Genomic DNA, 22040 nt, shown 5'->3' with positions numbered 1-22040 from the left:
ACCTGCAAAAGGATCTCCCTGTTTCCAGCCTGACCTCGGCCCCATTCCAACCTGCCACTCAAGCCCTGGGACCTGGTGTCACAGATGTGAGCGGAGCAGAAGGAAGAGCATCCTACCTTCTGGAAAACAGGGGGGCTCGGCAGAGGTGGGCCAAAGGTGGGCACATCTTCCCGCGCAGTGACAGAGACCTGAATGAAACAGAGTCATGGCATAATCTGGAGGGAGGAGGTGAGCGCTGGCCCTAGGAAGCCACACTTCTCACAGCAAAGCCACTCACCTCCTTCCTCCTCCCCCTCCCAGAGTACAAAGAAAACTCTCCTGTGAGCATCTCCGGCTCAGGCCCCAGCCACTGTTCCTAGAAGGGGCCGTACGGGGCGAAGCCACCCGCAGCCTCTCCTCTGCATTCCTAGAGGCCAGAAGCAGGTTTGGCCAGATGACTGGACAGGGCCGGGAGCCTAGTCACCATGCAGCGCAGGTGCCCACAAGATGCTATCTCACCGCCTCGTTCCCCACTACACTAATCCTACCGAGAAGGCACAAGGGGAACTGCTACTCCGTGATGAGGAAACAGACACCCAGAGACACAGAGGTCTCCGAGTCACACAGGTGATTAGCCACAAGAGGAATAGAGCATCAGGCCTCTCCCCACCCGGCTCTGGGGTTCTCTTCCCAAGCCTGACTCCTAAACTCAGCCATGAATCAGAACTGCTGCAGAATTGCTTCAAGTGTTCAAACAATAAATACTGGGTTCACGGGCTTCGTCCTAACCCTGCTGAATCGGAGGCGCAGGCCCCTAGAAGCTCTCATGCAGCCCATGGACCCATGTTTGGGAGCCCTGGCCATATGCACAGGGTCAGCCAGTCTGGGGCCCAGGCTAGGAATTGAAGGTGGGGTTCCCACCTCTGGCAGCCTGAGCGAGCCTGAACGTTGGAGTGACGGCATCCAGGTTCTCTGCATGGGGGTCTCCCAGGTGTGGGACAGGCCCCAGCCTCCACCTTTCCTCTGCACGGAGGTGCCCTGATTTCACCTGTCCTCAGCCCATGAAGCTGCGGGGCTCTCAGGAGACTGCCCTCCCTTCCCTGAGTGGCTGCTGACATGAGCCCGGCCTTGGCATGCTGCCAGCCTCCCCGGCCTGTGAAGTGGGGCAGAAGCAGAGTCTGCCAGGCTAGGCGAGCAGGCAGCTGGGCACCAAGCCAAGGAAAGGCATTGCCAGAGTCTGGAGGGGAGATGGAGCGGGAGAGAGCTGGTCAGTACGGGCTTTCTCTTCCCGAGCTCGAGGCTGTCTGGTTCCCTCTGACCATCTACCAGGCACTGGCTGCCCAAGTCAAGAACTCACTCCTGGAGCCAGAATCAGGGCTGGGGGTGTGGGGAGGCTGCGAGGCCGCAGACTGCAGGTGCCTGAGATGGAGGCCACCAGGCACGCCCAGCTCTCCCTTCCGACCCCTCCTCCCCCTTTCTTTTCCAGCCTTCATCAGAGTGGTCTGTGCTGACTGCTAAGTGGCTTGAGGCATGCGCTCCAGCCAGACAGTCCCACAGCAGCAGCCCCGTGGGCCTCACAGGGGACAGGGTCCTTCCTTGGGACTTGCATTCCCCTCCCACCCTCACTGTGCGCCTCTCCTGACCCCAGTTCCAACCCAGCAGCCCGGCCTTCGTTGTTCCCCTCTTGGGACATCTGGGTCACTCGGCTGAAAGCAGAAGTTGCCTGAACACGACCCCATCTTCCTGCTTCTAAATTCAGCGCAAGCCTCCGGAGAGGGCTTGGAGGGAGGGAGCAGATGCAGGGGACTCTGGGGAAGGGCCTTCACAGCTGGAAGGAGGAAGGAGCTTGGTGTGAGTCATGAGGATGCACTGGGGACTTCAGAAAGCTGAAAACTTGACAAAGGCCCCAAGCCCAAGGGTGGCCTGGGAGCCGTGGTGGCGCACAGGGCCCTGTCCAAGCAGCAGACCAGTCGTGACAGGAACGGGGAGGGGCTGCAGAGACAGGGCCTTCCCTGGCGTGAGATTCCTGACACCTTCAAGGACTTCAGAAGTGGGAGGCAGGACAGGGTCGGGGAGGGCAAGGGGGCAGTCCTAGTGATGGCTGAGCTGGACTTTCCTTCCAATCTCACAAACTCATTTCTGAAAAATAATCCAGTGTGATGCTTCTTGCATGCTTGAGTCCATGGAGCCAACCTCCCGCCTGCTCTGATGGCTCAGTGGAACCTCAGCCCCATGGCCCCTGCCTCTGCAGCCTCAGGCCTTAAGTGAGTTCAGCTCTCAGCTTCTGTTTCCTCTGATAACGAGGGGTCCTATCTCACCAGTGGCTTGTCAGGATTCGAGACTGTGTGTATAAGGACCCAGCACTGTGTCTGGCCTGAGCAAGCTGGTGAGGGGTCACCACTGTCGCCCAGTGCCCTTTTGACTTCCCCTGCTGACCTGCACCCAGCAAAGGGCTCCTGAAATGTACAGAGTACCCCCAAACCACCTGGCAACCCACCACACACACTCCCAACCGCCCCTCCTCCCTCCCGCAGGATGTCAGGGCAGGAAGCCGCACGTTGTCTACTCCAACTTCCTCATTTCACACAGACAAAAATAGAGGCCCAGAGAGGGAGGGAACTGCCATGAGGTCACACAGCAGAGGCAGGGCCAGGACCAGAACCCAAGACTGCCCAGCCCCTCCGGGGACAGAAAGGAGCCCTTCTTCGCATACCCAGCCCCAGCCCTCCCTGACTTCTTTCTTCTGCTCACCCTCCCCAGTGGAGACCTCCTGGGGTGTGCTCAGTCGCTGAGGAAATCTCAGCCTTCTCTGCCCTAGCCCCAGAGCCTGCAGGGCTCAGCGGAGGGCCTGTTTTACTCAGGCCCCCTGGGAATCTAACCAGGTCCTCCTCACAGTCTATTAATCACCCGGGGTGCTACTGGGAGTGTGCATGGACAGCGCTTTGGGGAGTCCCTTGGAAGGCTGGTCCCCCTCCCTGGCCCCGTTCACACATCTTGCCTTCCAGCCTCAGTGTGTGCCTGGCCGGTGGTGCATGATCAAGGTCCCACAGCCTGCTCCTCCCAGGAGCCCTGCCTCTCTGCTTCTCATCACCCCTCTGAGGACAATGTTATGCTTTGCGGCTTAGAAGAGTGGGTCAAGACAGCGGGTGCGATAGCTCACACCTATAATCCCAGCACTTTGGGAGACTGATGGGGGAGATCACGAGGTCAGGAGTTCAAGACTAACCTGGACAACATGGTGAAACCCTGTCTCTACTAAAAATACAAAAATTGAGGCCAGGCACAGCGGCTCATGCCTGTAATCCCAGCACTTTGGGAGACTGAGGCGGGTGGATCATGAGGTCAGGAGTTCAAGGCCAGCCTGAACAACATAGTGAAACCCTGTCTCTATTAAAAATACAAAAATTGGCCAGGTGTGGTGGCCGGCACCTGTAATCCCAGCTACTCGGGAGGCTGAGGCAGGAGAATTGCTTGAACTCAGGAGGCAGAGAGGTTGCAGTGAGCCAAGATCATGCTACTGCATTCCAGCCTGGGTGACAGAGCAAGACTCCCTATTGAAAAGAAGAAGAAGAAGAAAGAAGAAGAAGGAGGAGAAGGAGGAGAAGGAGGAGAAGGAGAAGGAGAAGGAGAAGAAAGAAGACGAAAGAAGAAAGAAGAAAGAAGAAGGAAGAAGGAAGAAGGAAGAAAGAAGAAGAAGAAGAAGAGGAAGAAGAAGAGGAAGAGGAGGGGGAGGAGGAGGAGGAGAAGAAAGAAGAAGAAGGAGAAGAAGAAGAAGAAGAAGAAGAGGAGGAGGAGGAGGAGGAAGAAGAAGAGGAGGAAGAGGAGGAGGAGGAGGAAGAGGAGGAGGAGGAGGAGGAGGACGAGGACAGGGAGGAGGAGGAATAATAATAATAATAATAATAATAATGGGTAAAGACTTCAAGCAGCACAGCTGCAGATGGGGTGGTGCCTTTTTGGATCTCCAAGTTTTCTCTGTATGGGTGCACCACTCAGCTAAGGTCTCAGGAAAGTGGAGAAGCCAGTTAGCTGAGACGCATTTCCTGTTAGGAATGAGAAGCAAACGCTAAACGTCTACAGAAGGCCTCATCCTGCCAGAGGGTTCAGGGCACTCCCATCGCACGGCTTCATTTCAAGGATCCTTCTCAGTAGTTCCTCCTCTTCTACTGTCTATTAAAAGAAACAGGTGACTAGCAGAGCTGCCCAGTGGCTGACCTGCACTCACTGGTTCTTCTGTCCCTTCTCCGGCATCAGGAAGGCCCTGAGGCTGATTCTGTTACCTCCACGCTGAAGCCCCACTTCACCATGGTGCTTGGCACACAGTAGGCATTGAGTCAACGTGCTTCCAACCCATGAATCATGCAGTGAATGCCCATTTCACTCAAAGCAAGTGATCATACAGCCTTCAAGAAATGGGCTGGCTGTGGTAGCTCACACCTGTAATCCCAGCAGTTTGAGAGGCTAAGACGAGCAGATCAATTGAGATCAGGAGTTTGAGACCAGCCTGGCCCATGTGGTGAAACCCTGTCCGTACTAAAAATACAAAAAAATTAGCTGGGTGTGGTGGCACGTGCCTGTAATCCCAACTACTAGGGAGGCTGAGGCAGGAGAATCGCTTGAATCTGGGAGGCAGAGGTTGCAGTGAGCTGAGATCGCACCACTGCACTCCAGCCTGGGCAACAGAGCAAGACGCTGTCTCAAAAAAAAAAACAAAAAAAGAAATGCCCACGCCAGGTCTTCTCCGACTTCAGCTAAAATTGCTCAATGGCAGGGAAGCATAAGCCTGAGCATGAAGAAATCAGCCTCAACCAGAGGGAGCTGCTATTTGGTTTCTACTGCGTGTTTTGTTTTTAGAGAAAGGGTCTCACTAGGTTGCCCAGGCTGGTCTTGAACTTCTGGCCTCAAACAATCCTCCTGCCTCTGCCTCCCAAGCACTAGAGTTACAGGTGTACACCACCATGCCCACCCTCTTTTTATTTTCTCTGACGATTCACATTTGGTTTTAAAAGCTGGCGTGAATTTTGCACTGACCTGAGTTGAAATGCTGTAGGATCATGAACTCCGGAATCAGCATGGGCCAAAATTATTTTAAGGGAAACATCTTCAGGCCTCATGGTTTCCCACAATTGCAGGCTCATCTTTCCTCTCCCTTACAACAATGGTTCCTGATATTTTGCGGAGCAGGGAGCCCTTTCAGAATGTAAGGTATGGCCTCTCTCTTCAGAAATCCAAGGAAGGGCACAAATCCAGCATTTTGCACAGATCTGAAGCGGGGCACAGATGCCTCACCCACACCTTGAAAACCCTGCCTCAGTCTATCTCCCTTGAGTCCCGTGCTCACCACAGCACTGTGATACAAAGACGCTGTCGCCCAAGAGGTCGAAACTGTTTCTTGTGGAGCAGAGGAGGGGACGGTCAGCGACCTAGCCTGAAGGAGTGGGGAGGTGGGGACTTTGGGGCAGTGAGCTGCTCTGTCTCGCTGTCATCTTATGGTGAGGATGTCGAGCCATCTGGCAGACCAGTGACTGCTTGCGCATGTGCCTCCTTGGAGGTCTTTAAAATAAGATCGACCACTTGTCTGGAACAGCCAGGCCAGGGGCTCAGCCAGAGGCCGGGGTCTCCCAGGCCCACTTCTTCACCCTCACCATAAGCATTTTTGTCTTTCTTTCCTCTGTTACCACCCTTCTATCACTGCCCTTTCCTGCTAGTCCTTTCCACACTCTTTCTTTATTCAAGCTCTGTCTTACTCTAGCAAATGACATGACCAAATTCCAAATACAACACTTGGAGCTTCTCAACTCTCAAATGCCACTGAGCCTGGAGGCAGCAAGGTGGAGCAGGCGGCCTCAGAAGATCCTCCCCACCCAGAATCCAGCTCGGAATCCCAGAAACCTGAGAACTCACGAAGAATCTCTGACTGCTGGGGACTAGTGTCCTCTGGTATCACTGAATCCACACACGATGAGGTACCTGGGCCCACCACCTCCTCCTACTCGGCTTTCTCCTTACCTTGTAGGATGGTGTCTCCGTGCCTGGGGCCTCAACCTGCACCACAATGTAGGCGTGGAGGAAGTTGGAGGCTATCATGTCTGGGACAAAGGGTGTGTTTTCTTCTTGGAAGATGATGGCCACAATGTCGTTTCCAATGTGTCTCTTCCTCTGGAGCTAAATAAAAAGTGTTCAGTGGTTATAAGCCAGCTAGGAACATCGTGCAAGATGTTCTGGGGACAGAGCGGGTTCACTTTCATTGGCACACAGGAGAACTGAATTCTGAGCACGGACAGTTTGTGGTTGCTGTTTTGGAAAGGTAAGTGTGAAGGGAAGCACAGCAGTGACGCTGGGCAGCCCAGGGGAAGAGTGCAATGAACACGCGCTGTGCTTTCTGTATCTTTTGAGTTGCTTTCCTATTTGGGGAAAAGTAAGGGGGTTCTTGTTTCAATCTTTTTTTTTTTTTTTGAGACAGGGTCTCATTCTGTTTCCCAGGCTGCAATGCAGTAGCGCGGTCTCAGCTCACTGCAACCTCCGCCTCCCAGGTTCAAGTGATTCTCCCACCTCAGCCTCTCAAGTAGCTGGAATTACAGGCACATGCCACTACATCCACAACTTTTGCATTTTTTAGTAGAGGCAAGGTTTCAGCATGTTGGTCAGGCTGGTTTTAAACTCCTGACCAGCCCATCTCAGCCTCCTAAAGTGCTGGGATTATAGGCATGAACCATTGCGCCTGGCCTTCTTTCAATCTTAAGACGTCACCAAAAGGAAAAACAAAAACGAGGAGGATGGCCAAGTTGTTAGGCAGAGGCTAGTGAGATCTTACTGACCCCTACAAAATGCAGGTCCCTGACTCAGGACTTGGGAAGAATATTTAAAAGGCGAGGCTGGGTCTCGCCCTGGGAGAGCCTGTCATTGATCTGGGAGCAACACAAACACAGGTGAAGCCACCTGAGAACGCTAACAAAGCCGCCAGCAGCAAGTGCTAAATCGGCTGCTATGCATGGAAATGCCTAATGGCTCTGGAGACAGGGGAGGGCAAAATCACAGGGCCCAACAGCAACCTGAGAGGGCTTCCTGGAGGAGGAGATGTGCTCAGTGGGTCCTGAAACGGTGAATGAGAGTGAGGAGGTGGCAGATCATGAGAACACTGATCACCTAGCTTGGTGCAGGTGGCATGGAAGGAGGATCCCAACCATAACTCCACCCCGCAAGCTGGGCCAGGTGCCTCTGCGGGTGATCTCGGCCACCAAGCACCTGGTGCATCCCTGGAACCGTGATGGGCTGTTCAAGCATGATTTTAAACGTTAAGCCTATCCTGAAGTCCAAGGCTGCGATGAGCTATGATTGTGCCACTGCACTCCAGCCTGGGTGACACAGTGAGACCCCTTCTCACACACACACACAAACCCTCTCCTGTCCATCGAGTCCTGGCTGGGTGCCTATCTATGCATTAGCTCCTTTATTAAGCACCTACTGCATGCAGGCCCTATGCTCCGTCCCTTTGCATTGAGTTTCTCATTCACTGAGCACCAGTCATATACCAAGCACCACGCTGGGCACTTTTACACAAACTGCCTCACTCCACACGCATCTTCCCGTTTCTCAGGAAGAGAAATTAATATTTACTCAGTCCCCGCCAAGGGCTGAGCTCTGTGACAAGGTATATTTCCCAAGAAACATACACAAGACTGAGAAGGCCCAGAGAGAACAGGGGCCTCAGCCCCAGGCGGGGGCAGCAGGCGAGAGGGGCCGTACAGGAACAGAGAGGCTGGAGGTGAAAGGCTGCGAGAAAACCCACATTGAACACAAAAGGAATTCTCCTTCCATTTGTTTCTGGAACATTCAGTAGCTATTTTAGAGTCAACTCATCACCTCGGTTGCCAATTTCCTTTTCTCCTAAGAAGCCGGGCACTGTGTTTACCATTTTACCTCTGCGCTCCCTCCCCAGTTCCAGCTCAGAGACAAATAGGTCAGAGTCTGGGCAAAGGCCCACCTGCGTTTCTTACTTTCCCAGACTGAAAAGGGGCAGAAGGCAGGGGGACTAACTGGGCTTGCAACAGCCAGGGACCAGCTGCACCTCTCCCAGGGGATGCATGGCTGTCAATAGCAAACGGGGGCCCACAGCAAGAGAGCACCGGGGAGAGAGGGCTCATCCAGGTCTCCCTGGTGCAGGTCAAGGCTGAATTCCTGCAGGTGTGGTAAGAGAGGAGCCTGGGAGACGAGGGAAGCTGGGGGTGGGTTAGGAGTCTCACCCAATAACCAGCCTTCCATCACTGGGGCAGGGGGTGGGGGACAAAATGAGCAGGGGCCTGGACGGTGAACAAGTGTGCTATGGGAAGCTGGCCGTGAGCTGGGCATCGCATGAGCCCTAGTCAGGAATGTATGCAATCCCCACAGTAACCCTCTACCGTGGGTGGTGTTCCCCCCATTTTACAGATGAGAAGGTTAACAGACTTGCCCAGAGTCACATGCCCCAGAGTGGCACAGCTAGCTTCAGGCCCCCATCTGCACACCCCATCATGCACCCTTTGCGACCACCCTATATGATCAGGGCACTCAGGCTCTGCTCTGTGTCTGCCCCTAATACACAGAGAAACCTCAAGGAAGCCTTTTAACCACTGTGGGCTGCAGTCTTCCCAACCATCAATGTGGGGAGAACCATGAGCCCTGCCCTGCCTCCCGCCCAGGGCTACTGAGGCACGGCCTTGGCCAGAAACGCAACAGAACGGACTGTGACGCTCCTGTGCAGCTGAACCACTGGCCGGCATGGAACGGAAACGGGGAGGGCCACGTCCCTCAGGCAGGTCAGACGAGAGGCTGGCCTTCACCTCACATGCCCTGGGCCCCCAAGGCCTCCCAAACCAGGTTACCTGCTGGGCATCTCCCTCGGTAAATGGCAGCTTTGTGGAAACGTGAAACATGATCTCCCTGTCCCGGAATGTCGTGTACACAGATTCCACCCCTGTCTGTCCGTGGGTCACATCCAGGCCTCCTCGGAACCTGTCAACAGAGCAGGGCAGGAGACGGGGAGGAAAGAGAGTGAGACCAAGTGGACAACTGAACGCAGCTTCCCTAGATATACGCCGCAGGGAAACACACGGCCAGGCAGGAGAGCTGGGGGCAGAGCTGGGGGGAACGTGGGAAAAGCAGGTAGGCCTATTATTCCAAGTGTATCAGCCCTGGCACTCTGCCCACAAATCCATTATTTACAAGACAAAGCCGGCCGGGCGCAGTGGCTCATGACTGTAATCCCAGCACTTTGGGAGGCCAAGGCAGGAAGATCACCTGAGGTCAGGAGTTTGAGACCAGCATAGCCAACATGGTGAAACTCCATATCTACTAAAAATACAAAAATTAGCCAGACATGATGGCGCATGCCTATAGTCCCAGCTACTCAGGAGGCTGAGGCAGGAGAATCGCTTGAACCCGGGAGGCGGAGGTTGCAGTGAGCTGGATGGCATTCTAGCCTGGGTGACAAGAGCGAGACTCTGTGTCCAAATAAATAAATAAAAGACAAAGTGGAACCTTCATTTCAAGGCCTGGCTGTGTCCTCTCCACACTGGATGGTCTATGGCAGGCGTCCCCATACTTTTTACACAGGGGGCCAGTTCACTGTCCCTCAGACCGTTGGGAGGGCCGCCACATACTGTGCTCCTCTCACTGACCACCAATGAAAGAGGTGCCCCTTCCTGAAGTACGGCGGGGGGCCGGATAAATGGCCCCAGGGGGCCACATGCGGCCCGTAGGCCATAGTTTGGGGACTCCTGGTCTATGGGAAGGAAGCTCGTCATCCACAATCCGAGACAAATGCCCATCCCTGGTGCCACTGGCCCCCAAGGCTGGGCACAGGCCTTTCTTGGCTCTCTGCATGGCCATGTCCAAGTCCTCTGCCCAGAGTTAGGGCGGCCAGCCATCCTGTTGGCTGGTGGGGAGCCCCAGAGGAGCACCTGAAGTCAGCCAGATGAGGTGGCAGATGCTTGACTTCTGCCCAGCCAGCCCCAAAACAGAGGCCCAATCACTGCAGCACCCGACCTGGGAGTATCCGGGGAAGTCCCTTCTCTGGCCGCCTCCTCACAGGCAGGAAAGAAAGGCACTAAGGAACTGGGTAGGCTTCCAGGAGCTGCCCCTTTTGCCTTTACACACACACACACACACACGCACACACACAGCTTCCAGGAGCTGCCCCTTCTACCTTTGCGTGTGCACACACACACACACACACACACACACACACACACACGGCTGCCAGCCTCCATCACATTCTTCAGCAGATGCAGGTTCCTTTAAGAAAATGAAATAAGATGGACCTGGAATCTCAGCATCCCCAACACTACAAGCCAGAAAATGTGGCCAGCCTGGCATAGCAGAAAGGACGCTGGACAGGGAGTCAGGAGTTCCAGGTTCTAGACTTGCTTCTGCCACTAAATCAGCACGTGGTCTTGGGCAGTATGTTTAGTCTCTCTAGGCCTCCATAAAATAGCGGTATAGAATTTCATCTCTGAGGACCTTCTGGGCTTCATATACTGTATTTCATCTATTCTAAGGCCCATGTTTTGTTCTGGGCTTCTTTGAGTCAGGGGTTCACTCTATCATCCAGGCTGCAGTGCAGTGGCGTAATCACAGCTCTCTGCAGCCTCCTGGGCTCAAGTGATTCTCCCCGCCTCAGCCTCCCAAGCAGCTGGGACCACAGGAGCACATGACAACAGCTGGCTAATTTTTATAATTTTCAAATTTTTGAAGTGACAGGGTCTCGCCATGTTGCCCAGGCTGGTCTCAGACTCCTGGGCTCAGGCAATCCACCCACCTCGGCCTCCCAAAGTGCTGGCATTATAGGCATGACTGTTGTATGGATTCCTGCCCAAGGAACTGTTCTATTTGCATCCACTCTAGTGATGCATTCTTTCAGGCCAGCGCAGCAGCTCATGCCGGTAATCCTAGCACTTTAGGAGGCCGAGGTGGACGGATTGCTGGAGTCAAGAGTTTGAGACCAGCCTCGGCAACATGACAAAACCCCATCTCTACTAAAATTCCAAAAAAAATTAGCTGGGCATAGTGGTGGGTGCCTGTAGTCCCAGATACTCTGGAGGCTGAGGTCCAAGAATCACTTGAACCTGGGAGACGGAGGTGGTTGTCAGCTGAGATCATGCCACTGCACTCCAGCCTGGGCTGAATAGAGCAGGATTCTGTCTCCAAAAATAAAAAATAAAAAAAAATAGATCATTTCCCCCAAAACTGCACAAGGCTGTCTTTCCCAAACGCCTATAAAATAAAACAGATCATTTCCCCCAAAACTGCACAAGGCTGTCTTTCCCAAACACCTAACAGGGAAGCTGGATTCTTTTCCTTCTCAGTCTGGGCCAATGTAATGAGGAAGGCAAGCCTGGTGCAGGGCCCGAGGCCGAACGTGAACGCCTTCAGGGGAATCTGCCACACTGGGTCACTCCCTGGACCACGGATCCCTTAGGAATGCAGTGAGGGACCAGAACCTGCAAAGTCATCCCTCATTTCTTGTGTGTTCTCACATGCACTCCCCAAGGATGGTGCTGTCTGCCCCTTGCTCTTCCTCTGGGGCCCTCGGTGATGGAGCTGCAGCGGCCACTTGGCTGAAACCCACCCTTTGAAGTCCTGCAGCGTGATCGTATCCCCCAACAGGTCCAAGAACTCCTTAAAAGCTGGGCTCTCCTCATTGTTCCCAAACAGCTCCTCCTCCAGGGTCTGAAAGAGAAACAGGAATAAGGGCGGGAATTAGAAAAATCCTTTGTGATGCCAAAGGAAGGAATATGGTTGCCCAGACACCCAGTCCCTTCCTTCCTTCCTCCCTGTCTCCCAGCACATCTGCTGCAGCAGTCTTCCACAGGAGGAGAGGCTCCTGGAGACTCACTCGCCAGCACTGGATCTTCAGGGCTGGTGCGTGACGCCTTTCTATGTGAGCAAAGGCTGCTGGTCAGTTCACAGGGCAAAACTGAAGCGAAGCATTCTCAGATTTGAAAGCAAAAACATGATCCATAAATAAAAAATTGATCTTAAAGCTGTCAGGTTTAATTTTTAAGAAAAAAAAGATTAAAATAAAATAAATTGATCACTGAACTTCTAACAAAGGACTAGCATCAAGAATATATTAAGGGCCAGGTGCGGTGGCTCACACTTGCAACCCCAGCTCTTTGGGAGGCCAAGGCGGGCAGATCACCTGAGGTCAGGAGTTCAAGACCAGCCTGACCAACATGGTGAAGCCCCGTCTCTGCTAAAAATACAAAATTAACCAGGCATGGTGGTGCATGCCTGCCAGCTATTTGGGAGGCTGAGGCAGGAGAATCGCTTGAGCCTGGAAAGTGAAGATTGCAGTGAGCCGAGACTGCACCACAGCACTCCAGCCTGGAAGACAGAGCAAGACCCTGTCTATATAAAAGAATATATAAAGAACTCTCAAAAGTAATCAAAACCACAATGATATACCACTTCCAACCCACGAGGATAGCCAGAATGAGAAATAAAGGCAATAAAAGGCAATTAACAAGTGAGGGTGTAGGGAAATCAGAACCACCGCATGCTGCTGCTGAAAATAAAAATGACACAGCCTCTGTGGAACACAGTTCGGGAGTTCCTCAAATGGCTAAACAGAGTTACCATATGATCAGCGACTTCAATCCCAAGCATATACCAAAGGCTAAACCAGATGTCCCCAAACTACGGCCCGCATGCGGCCCCCTGAGGCCATTTATCCGGCCCCCCGTCGCACTTCAGGAAGGGGCACCTCCTTCATTGGTGGTCAGTGAGAGGAGCACAGTATGTGGTGGCCCTCCAACAGTCTGAGGGACAGTGAACTGGCCCCCTGTGTAAAAAGTTTGGGGACGCCTGGGCTAAACGCAGAGTTACCATATGACCAGCAACTTCACTTCTGGGCATACAACAAAGACTAAATGCAGAGTTACCAAATGATCAGCAACTTCAGTCCCAAGCATATACCAAAGGCTAACCAGAGTTACCATATGATCCGGCAACCTCACTCCTGGGCATACACCAAAGGTTAACCACAGAGTTACCATATGATCCGTCAACTTCACTCCCGGGCATACACCAAAGGCTAACCACAGTTACCACATGATCTGGCAGCCTCACTCCTGGGCATATACCAAAGGCTAACCCAGAATTACCACATGATCCTACAACTTCACTCCTGGGCATACACCAAAGGCTAACCACAGTTACCACATGATCCGGCAGCCTCACTCCCAGGCGTACACCAAAGGCTAACCACAGAGTTACCATATGATCCGGCAGCCTCACTCCCAGGCATACACCAAAGACTAACCACAGTTACCACATGATCCGGCAGCCTCACTCCCGGGCGTACACCAAAGGCTAACCACAGAGTTACCACACGATCCGGCAGCCTCACTCCCAGGCATACACCAAAGACTAACCACAGTTACCATAGGATCCGGCAACCTCACTCCCGGGCATACACCAAAGACTAACCACAGAGTTACCACATGATCCGGCAATTTCACTCCCAGGCATACACCACGACTAACCACACTTACCATATGATCCGGCAGCCTCACTCCCGGACATATACCAAAGACTAGCCACAGAGTTACCACATGATCCGGCTGCCTCACTCCTGGGCGTACACCAAAGACTAACCACAGAGTTACCACATGATCCGGCAGCCTCACTCCCAGGCGTATACCAAAGGCTAACCACAGAGTTACCATACTATCCAGCAGCCTCACTCCCGGGCGTACACCAAAGGCTAACCACAGAGTTACCACATGATCCGGCAGCCTCACTCCCAGGCGTATACCAAAGGCTAACCACAGAGTTACCATACGATCCGGCAGCCTCACTCCTGGGCGTACACCAAAGACTAACCACAGTTACCACATGATCCAGCAGCCTCACTCCTGGGTGTACACCAAAGAGAAATGAAAACATGTCCACAGAAAATTGATACACGAATATCCATAGCAGTACTATCTGTAATAGCCCCAAAGGAGAAAGAACCCAAATGTCCATCTGACGAATGCTAGCCACACAATGGAATGTTTGGTCATAAACAAGAAATAACTTGCTGAAATATACTACGACCTGGATACACCCTCAAAACATTATGCTGAGTGAAAGAAGCCAGACACAAAAGGCCAGGTATTACGATTCCATTTACAAAAGGTCTAGAACAGCTAAATCCACAGAGACAGGAATTAGATTAGGGTTGGCAGGAGCTGAAGGAAAGGGGGATGGGAGTGACTACTGGCGAGTGTGGGGTTTCTTTTGGAGGTGATGAAAATGTTCTGGAGTTAGACAGTGGGAGCAGTTGCACAGTTATGTGGTTATGCTACAAACCACTAAATTGCACACTTTATTGAGATATACATTACATACCATGGCCGGGTCCAGTGGCTCATGACTGTAATCCCTGCAACTCTGGGTGGATCATGAGGTCAGGAGTTCAAAACCAGCCTGGCCAACATGGTGAAAACCCCCGTCTTCACTAAAAATAAAAAAAATTAGCCAGGTGTGGTGGCGTATGCCTGTAATACCAGCTACTTGGGAGGCTAAGACAGGAGAATCGCTTGAACCCAGGAGGCAGAGGTTGCACTCCAGCCTGGGAGACAGAGTGAGACTCCATCTCAAAAAAAAAAAAAAAATTTATTTATTTTTATTTTTTTAATATATTATATAGAATATATATATATTTATATATTTTGAGACTACATCTCAAAATAAATAAATAAAAATAAATTATATACCATTATGAATTACATGGTATGACAATTATGCTGATGTGCTCAATAAAGCTGTTATTTTTTAAAATATTTTTAACTCACCAATAAAAAAAAAAAAAGAAAATGGTCTGAAGACATAAAAATGAAAAAAAAAAACGACATAAAAATGGCCAGGCACGGTGGCTTATGCCTGTAATTCCAACACTTTGGGAGGCCAAAGCAGGCTGATCACTTAAGTCAGGAGTTTGAAACCAGCCTGATCAACATGGCAAAACCCCATCTCTGCTAAAAATGCAAAAATCAGCTGGGCATGGTGGCATACACCTATAGTCCTAGCTACTCAGGAGGCTGAGGCAGGAGAGTCTCTTGCACCCGAGAGGCGGAGGTTGCAATGAGCCAAGATCACACCACTGCACTCCAGCCTGGGCAACAGAGTGAGACCCCGTCTCGAAAAAAAAAACAAAACAAGACATGAACAGGCATTTGCACTTCACCTAAGAGGATATACAGAAGGCAAATAAGCACATGAGAAGATGTCCAACATCATCAGCCATCAGAGAAATGCAAATTAAAGCCATAAGGTGATGTCACTATGCATCTATCAAAATGGCTAAAATAAAATGTAGTCACACTACCAAATGCTGGCAAGGATGAAGAGGAACTGGATCACTCATACATTGCTGGTAACAAGAGGCACTCTAGAAAACAGTTTGGCCATTTCTTACAAAACTAAATACGTAATTACCATACAACTCAGCAGCTGTATTCCTAAGCATTTATCCCAGAAAAATGAAAACTTATGTTCACACAAAGACCTACATATAGATGTTCATAGCAACTTCATTTGTAATAGCCAAAAATGTCTTTCAACGGATGATGGTTAAACACAAACTGTGGTACAATTCTACCATGGAATACTACTCAGCAATGAAAAAGAACACAGTATTGATACACTCAAGAACTTAGATGAATCTTGCTGACTGCAAAAAAAGCCAATCTCAAATGGCTATATACTATGTGATTCCATTTATATAACATTTTTGAAATAACAATGCTTTAGGAATTGGAGAACAAATGAGTGGTTGTTAGGGGCGAGGGACTGCAGCGGGGAGAGTGATGTCCATATCCTGGTTGTGGTATTGTGCTATCGTTTTGCAAGAGAAGGGAGGTAAAGGGTACATTAGATCTCGCTGGATTATTTTTTACAACTGTATATAAATCTACAGATACCTAAAAATTAAAAGGTTAGTAATTTTTTTTTTTTGAGATGAAGTTTCACTCTTGTTGCCCTGGCTGGAGTGCAATGGCACGATCTTGGCTCACTGCAACCTCCACCACCGGGGTTCAAGCGATTCTCCTGCCTCAGCCTCCTGAGTAACTGGGGATACAGGCACCCTCCACCATGCCTGGCTACTTTGTTAAAAAAACAGTAGAGAGCTCTGCAAACAGTAGCAGGCTTAAACACTGCCTGATCAATAGGCCCTACCCACAGTGGCAGGATCCGCAAATAGCTGAAGGCTCTGCATACACGCACAGGCTGCCACGAACAGCTGAAGATGACGTAAAGACACTCGAGCCCAGCCCGCCCAGTCACTTCAAGAGAATGTCCCCTGTGGGTAATTATAACAGCAACAATAACAAAAGCAGACCTTGGGCTCCATGACTTCAACAGGCAATAGAATCCAGTAGATTTCAATAATTTTGTTTTGTTTTTTACAGTATTTCTTTTAGAATTACCTTCATTTCATGATAAGTGATATTGGTTTTCCAGCTAAAGGAGTGATATAAAAATTCCTTTAAAAATAAATGCATGTGGCCAGGCACGGTGGCTCATGCCTGTAATCCCAGCACTTTGGGAGGCCGAGGTGGGTCAATCACCTGAGGTCAGGAGCTCGAGACCAGCCTGCCCAACATGGCAAAACCCCAGCTCTACTAGAAATACAAAAATTAGACTGGCTTGGTGGCATGCGCCTGTAATCCCAGCTACTTGGGAGGCTGAGGTAGGAGAATCACTTAAACCTGGGAGGCGGAGGTTGCAGTGAGCTGAGATCGTGCCATTGCACTCCAGCCTGGGCGACAAGAGCAAGACTCTGTCTCATACATACATACATACATACGTACATACATATATACATAGATCTAAGTATTTTTTTAAAAAAACTTTTTAAAGAAAATATTTAGTTAATAGCATAGGCGAGATAAAAATCTTAACAGTGGCATAGGGTAAACAAATGCTACGGTACAGATGCTGGATATGGTCTGTGAAGGCCTGAAGGCTGGGAGACACTGTGCTCTCGAAGGGGTCAGCAAAATACAGCCCATAGGCCAAGTTTGGCCTGCTGCCTGTGTTTATAGATGAAGTTTCACTGGAACACAGACAGGCCGACTCATGTATCCATTGTTTATTGCTACTTCTGCACCAGCAAGGCAAAGTTGAGTGGCTGTCACAGAGACTCCAAGGCCCATGAAGTTGAAAACGTTTCCTATCTGGCCCTTTACCCAAAAAGGATCTACAGCATGCCGTGAAGGCATCGCAACTCTAGCCCAATGTCCTAACCTGCCCCAGGTCATGAGGCCAGAGTGTGGAAGAGCAGCTGCTTCCAGGCAACCTACATCTCTCACTAGAAAAACAATCCGGTGGCCAGGCGTCATGGCTCACGCCTGTAATCCCAACACTTTGGGAGGCCAAGGAAGGTGGATCATGAGGTCAGGAGTTTGAGACCAGTCTGGAGACGGTGTCTCCACTAAAAATACAAAACAATTTGCCGGCATGGTGGCATGGGCCTGTAATCCCAGCTACTCAGGAGGCTGAGGCGGAGAATTGCTTGAACCCAGGAGGTGGAGGTGGCAGTGAGCCAAGATCATGCCATTGCAGTCCCACCTGGGCAAAGTGCAAGACTCAAAAAAAAAAAAAAAAAAAAAAAAAAAAAAAACGAAAAAGAAAAAGAGAAACGATCCAGTGTATACTCTGGGGCACTCACTCCTCTTGCAGGATCCACATCCAGACTGATAGTAGCATTGCTGTCATTTTGATACTGGCCTTGAGCTTGACCATGCACTTAGGGAGGCGGGGGGCTTAGTCATCACTGTATCTGCCAGAGTGCATAACACAGCGCACGGAACACACGAGAGTTAGGTGAGGCTCATTTATACCCAGAGAACAGCATAGAGCTTTGATGCAACAAATGTTCATACTAAATGTCCCCCAGCTGCAGGTTTGCAAAACAATGATCTGCCTAGGTTTTTTTAAAAAAAGAATGTTATCTTCCTGGCTTTTTCCCCCACAGTAGCATCGGGTACATTAACAATACCCAGACTCCCTCTCAGAGATGGATGGCTAATGTTCCATAATTATAACTTTGCTGGAACACTGGATTGTAATCACACCTTATAAGATCTGCTTTGGTAAATTTCACAAGCAAAGAACTTTAATTAGGGGGTTCTATTAGCAAAGCTGTGAAATGATAATATGTGAAAATGATTACAGCAGCTACCTGAATAATGTCCCTTAAATTGTAAGATTCATCAGTGTTAGTCGTGCAGATCCTAAACTCTTCACCTAATTAGAATATTTTTAAGCAAACGCGTGTCTCTTATGGTCTAGTATCTCTACATGAGAATACCAGGTGTCATTTAACCAAGGAAGATACAATCATGCAAAAAAATACAGGTATTATCAGAAGATACCATTAACCTGCCATTAGTAGGGCTGACATTTTTATTCATTCATTAACTCACATAACAATGAGGTGTATTTATATGAGGGTTATATGCTAGGCTCTGAGATGATAAAAAGATGAAATGGGCGTGGAAATTTCCTCTCAAAGAGCCTCAGTCAGGAAACAGCATGTTCAGTTGGCCCTCTACCTGGGGTGTTAACAAACGTTCATGGTAGGAAACAGGCAGGGAAGACGTGAAGTCTCTGGTCAAGTAAGTACGGAAAACACTAAGTTCAACAAAGCTATAAAGAGTTCTTTACCGTGGAGGTTCTTAAAGCCTTCAAAAGGCTCTCACACCAGTGACAACCCCTCCCAAGTCATTTGCTCACAGAGTACACCATCAGACTAGAATCTCATGGAACACACTTTGAGAAACATTATTCTGGCCAATTAACTCCAAAGTAGCATGTGAATGCCACAAAAGACAGAGGCTGAGCAGTGGTGTGCGGGCAAATTGTCAGCCACTGGCTCTGCAGAGGAGGAACATAGAAACCCTGGTGTTTGCCAATTTCCATAGTGTAAAGACTTCCACCATGGCTGACTTCAAGCTGCCCACGTGATGTCACGGGACAGAGTGGCAAAGAGATGCACACAGCTGGCTCCATCACATCACTCATGTGTGGGGAGAAAAAGCTCATTCCCAGTGGGGAGAAATTTGGGCAAGGAGAGAACAGCCTACGCTCCTCCATTCCCTCTATCCAGTCTGATTTTGCTTATAACCAGCAGCCCATAAATACATATAAGCTGAGGCAGCCAGGAAGAATGAAAATTTGTGACACAAAAAAATGACATCACTGCTTAAGAATGTGCAGGCCTGCCGGGCGCGGTGGCTCAAGCCTGTAATCCCAGCACTTTGGGAGGCCGAGGCGGGCGGATCACGAGGTCAAGAGATCGAGACCATCCTGGTCAACATGGTGAAACCCCATCTCTACTAAAAATACAAAAAATTAGCAGGGCATGGTGGTGCGTGCCTGTAATCCCAGCTACTCAGGAGGCTGAGGCAGGAGAATTGCCTGAACCCAGGAGGCGGAGGTTGCAGTGAGCCGAGATCACGCCATTGCACTCCAGCCTGGGTAACAAGAGCGAAACTCCATCTCAAAAAAAAAAAAAAAAAAGAATGTGCAGGCCTTTGTGTAAGAAGTAGCTTTCTGGAAGGCCGGGTGCGGTGGCTCAAGCCTGTAATCCTAGCACTTTGGGAGGCCAAGGCGGGTGGATCACGAGGTCAACAGATCAAGACCAACCTGGTCAACATGGTGAAACCCCGTCTCTACTAAAAATACAAAACATTAGCTGGGCATGGTGGCACGTGCCTGTAATCCCAGCTACTCAGGAGGCTGAGGCAGGAGAACTGCCTGAACCCAGGAGGCGGAGGTTGCGGTGAACTGAGATCGCGCCATTGCACTCCAGCCTGGGTAATAAGAGCGAAACTCCATCTCAAAAAAAAAAAAGAAGTAGCCTTCTGGAAAGTCCTGCCACCTCCAGTCTAATTCAAACCTCGAATGTGACAGTTGTATTCCGAATGCTGAGGAATGCAGTTGAGGGCTCCTGTGCTCAGGGTGGGGACAGAAAGAGTCCTAGGTGAGAAACCACGGGACACAGTGACCCGTATGGATAGTGCTGCTTACCTGCCTGGCTTTCTGGTAAATGACTCCGAATTTGAATGTGTTGTTGACATCATGCTCATCATAGGACACAATCATCTGGGAGGCCTGGAAGATGTGGCAAGAAAGACATCAACGTTTGTGAAATTTGGAAGCAAGTGAGGAAGCACATGGACAAGGAAGCATCCCCTTAGGTGGAGGGTGAGTACCCTGGCATGAAACATCCACAGACATGGAGGGAGAGAAATAATCAGCAGTCAGCAGGCAGCTCCCAAGGTCTAAGCTGGCTTCCAACTTAGGAAACCCGGGCTCCCCCAGTAGGAACCAAACCTCTGTATCACTCATTCCATTCCCATCCAGATGTGCCAGCCACGGCTCGGGCACCTGTGTCCAGCAGTTTACTTGACCCCACTATTCAATCTGTGGTGTAAAAAGTGAAGCCAGGGCTGGGCGCGGTGGCTCACTCCTGTAATCCCAGCACTTTGGGAGGCCGAGGCGGGTAGATCACCTGAGACTGGGAGTTCGAGACCAGCCTGACCAACATGGAGAAACCCCTCACTATTAAAAATACAAAAATTAGCTGGGCGTGGTGGTGGGCACCTGTAATCCTAGCTACTCGGGAGGCTGAGGCAGGAGAATCACTTGAACCTGGGAGGCGGAGGTTGCGATAAGCCGAGATGGCGCCATTGCACTCCAGCCGGGGCAACAAGAGGGAAACACCATCTCAAAAGAAAAAAAAAGTGAAGCCAGGACCCCAAAACTAGTCAGCATGGAAAACTCTAGCCCTAATTCCAACTCTAATCAGCAGTATGATTCCCAGCAAGTCACCGCTCCTGACCAAACTTCAGTCCCCACTGCATAAAATGAGAGGTCTCCAAGAAGACCATGCCAAGGAGGAACATACCCTAACACAATATGCGAAGAAGAAATGCTGAAAACCTGCCTACTGGTTCTATCTAATTCTCCATCATGCATCAGAGAGCTGATGACTGGGATCAAAAAACTAAACTCCAGTTCCGAATCCACTGTTTTTACCTATGTAACTTTGAGTGAGCCACTTCTCTGGGGCTCAGTTACCTCATCTGTTAAATGGAGATGTGTGGTTATGAAGATTCAGTGAAAAAAAGCTGAGCACAGAGCAGCTATCATCATCATCATCATCTATATGACCCTCCAGAAGTATCAGAGCTGAACCAGCTTATTGGGGAAGAAAAGATTTGGGAGCTGTTGGGATAATCTCAGCAAAAAAAAAAAAAAAGGTCGGGGGGGGGGGCGGGGAGCAATTCTCAGTGTGGAGACTTGAAACTTGAATGTCCCTCCCAACTTTTATATTAAAAATAAAAAGACAAGAAAATTGAAGATCATTTTTCACCTGAACAAGAAATACTAATGGATCATCTTAAAATTGGTCTAGGAAAAAAAGTTACTGTGTGTTATGGACACTTAACCGTCAAGTTATTGTCAGTTATCTTATTTAACCAAGAACTTTCAACTTGAATGATCTGAGCTGAATTTGAAGACTATTAATAAAGTTATGTTTGGAAGTTTTAACTTCAATGAAGTAACTATTTGCTATGAAAGAAACAAACATTGAATTACTAGACAAAGATGGTGCAATATCTGTTTTGTTTTTGTTTTATGAGGCTCTCGAGAATCAACCCAACGGAAGCATTTCAATTCACTTGACTGAGAAGCATGTTTGGTATCAAAAGGGCGCAAGAAGGCACTGGTGTGAAAAGTTTGATCTCAGAGGTTGGTCAGTTACCGTGGTGCACTTTCTGGTCACTTTGTACAATGTAGATTTGAAGCACAGTGATGAAAGCATTAAATGCGACATTTGAAAAGCAAAAAAAAAGGAGGGATTCAATCACGTGTTACGCGAGAGGCAGAACGAGCCAGGCGCAGCTTCTTGGCTGGAATCTGGGCCCCATGTGAGGTTGCCACACACTGTGTACCTCTGTGAGGCTCTCCGCTGTCTGGGGAAATGGACACTTCCCAGCTACCCCAGCGAGGGCGCTGCTACCCGA

The 22040-nt window shown here is 50.0% G+C and overlaps 1 protein-coding gene across 16 annotated transcripts in view; it reads right to left on the bottom strand.

Moving 5' to 3' along the window:
* RAP1GAP2 (RAP1 GTPase activating protein 2) overlaps positions 1-22040 on the bottom strand; it is a 271958-nt gene that overhangs the window by 31199 nt on the left and 218719 nt on the right. For all 16 annotated transcript variants that reach the window (XR_012514584.1, XM_010343661.3, XM_074388359.1 and 13 more), the window contains 5 exons: positions 20038-20121; positions 11582-11682; positions 8838-8967; positions 5986-6141; positions 117-188 (listed from right to left, as the gene is read on the bottom strand). Coding sequence is in view for 15 of the 16 variants with exons in the window: in XM_010343661.3 (XP_010341963.1) it covers positions 117-188; positions 5986-6141; positions 8838-8967; positions 11582-11682; positions 20038-20121 (543 nt within the window). In the remaining variant the exon portion in view is untranslated. The remainder of the gene's footprint in view (positions 1-116; positions 189-5985; positions 6142-8837; positions 8968-11581; positions 11683-20037; positions 20122-22040) is intronic.

The sequence above is a fragment of the Saimiri boliviensis genome, chromosome 17, assembly GCF_048565385.1.
Source record: "Saimiri boliviensis isolate mSaiBol1 chromosome 17, mSaiBol1.pri, whole genome shotgun sequence".
NCBI lineage: Eukaryota > Metazoa > Chordata > Mammalia > Primates > Cebidae > Saimiri > Saimiri boliviensis.
The sequence above is the reverse complement of the archived record's forward strand: the minus strand, read 5'-3'. Positions and strand labels throughout refer to the sequence as shown.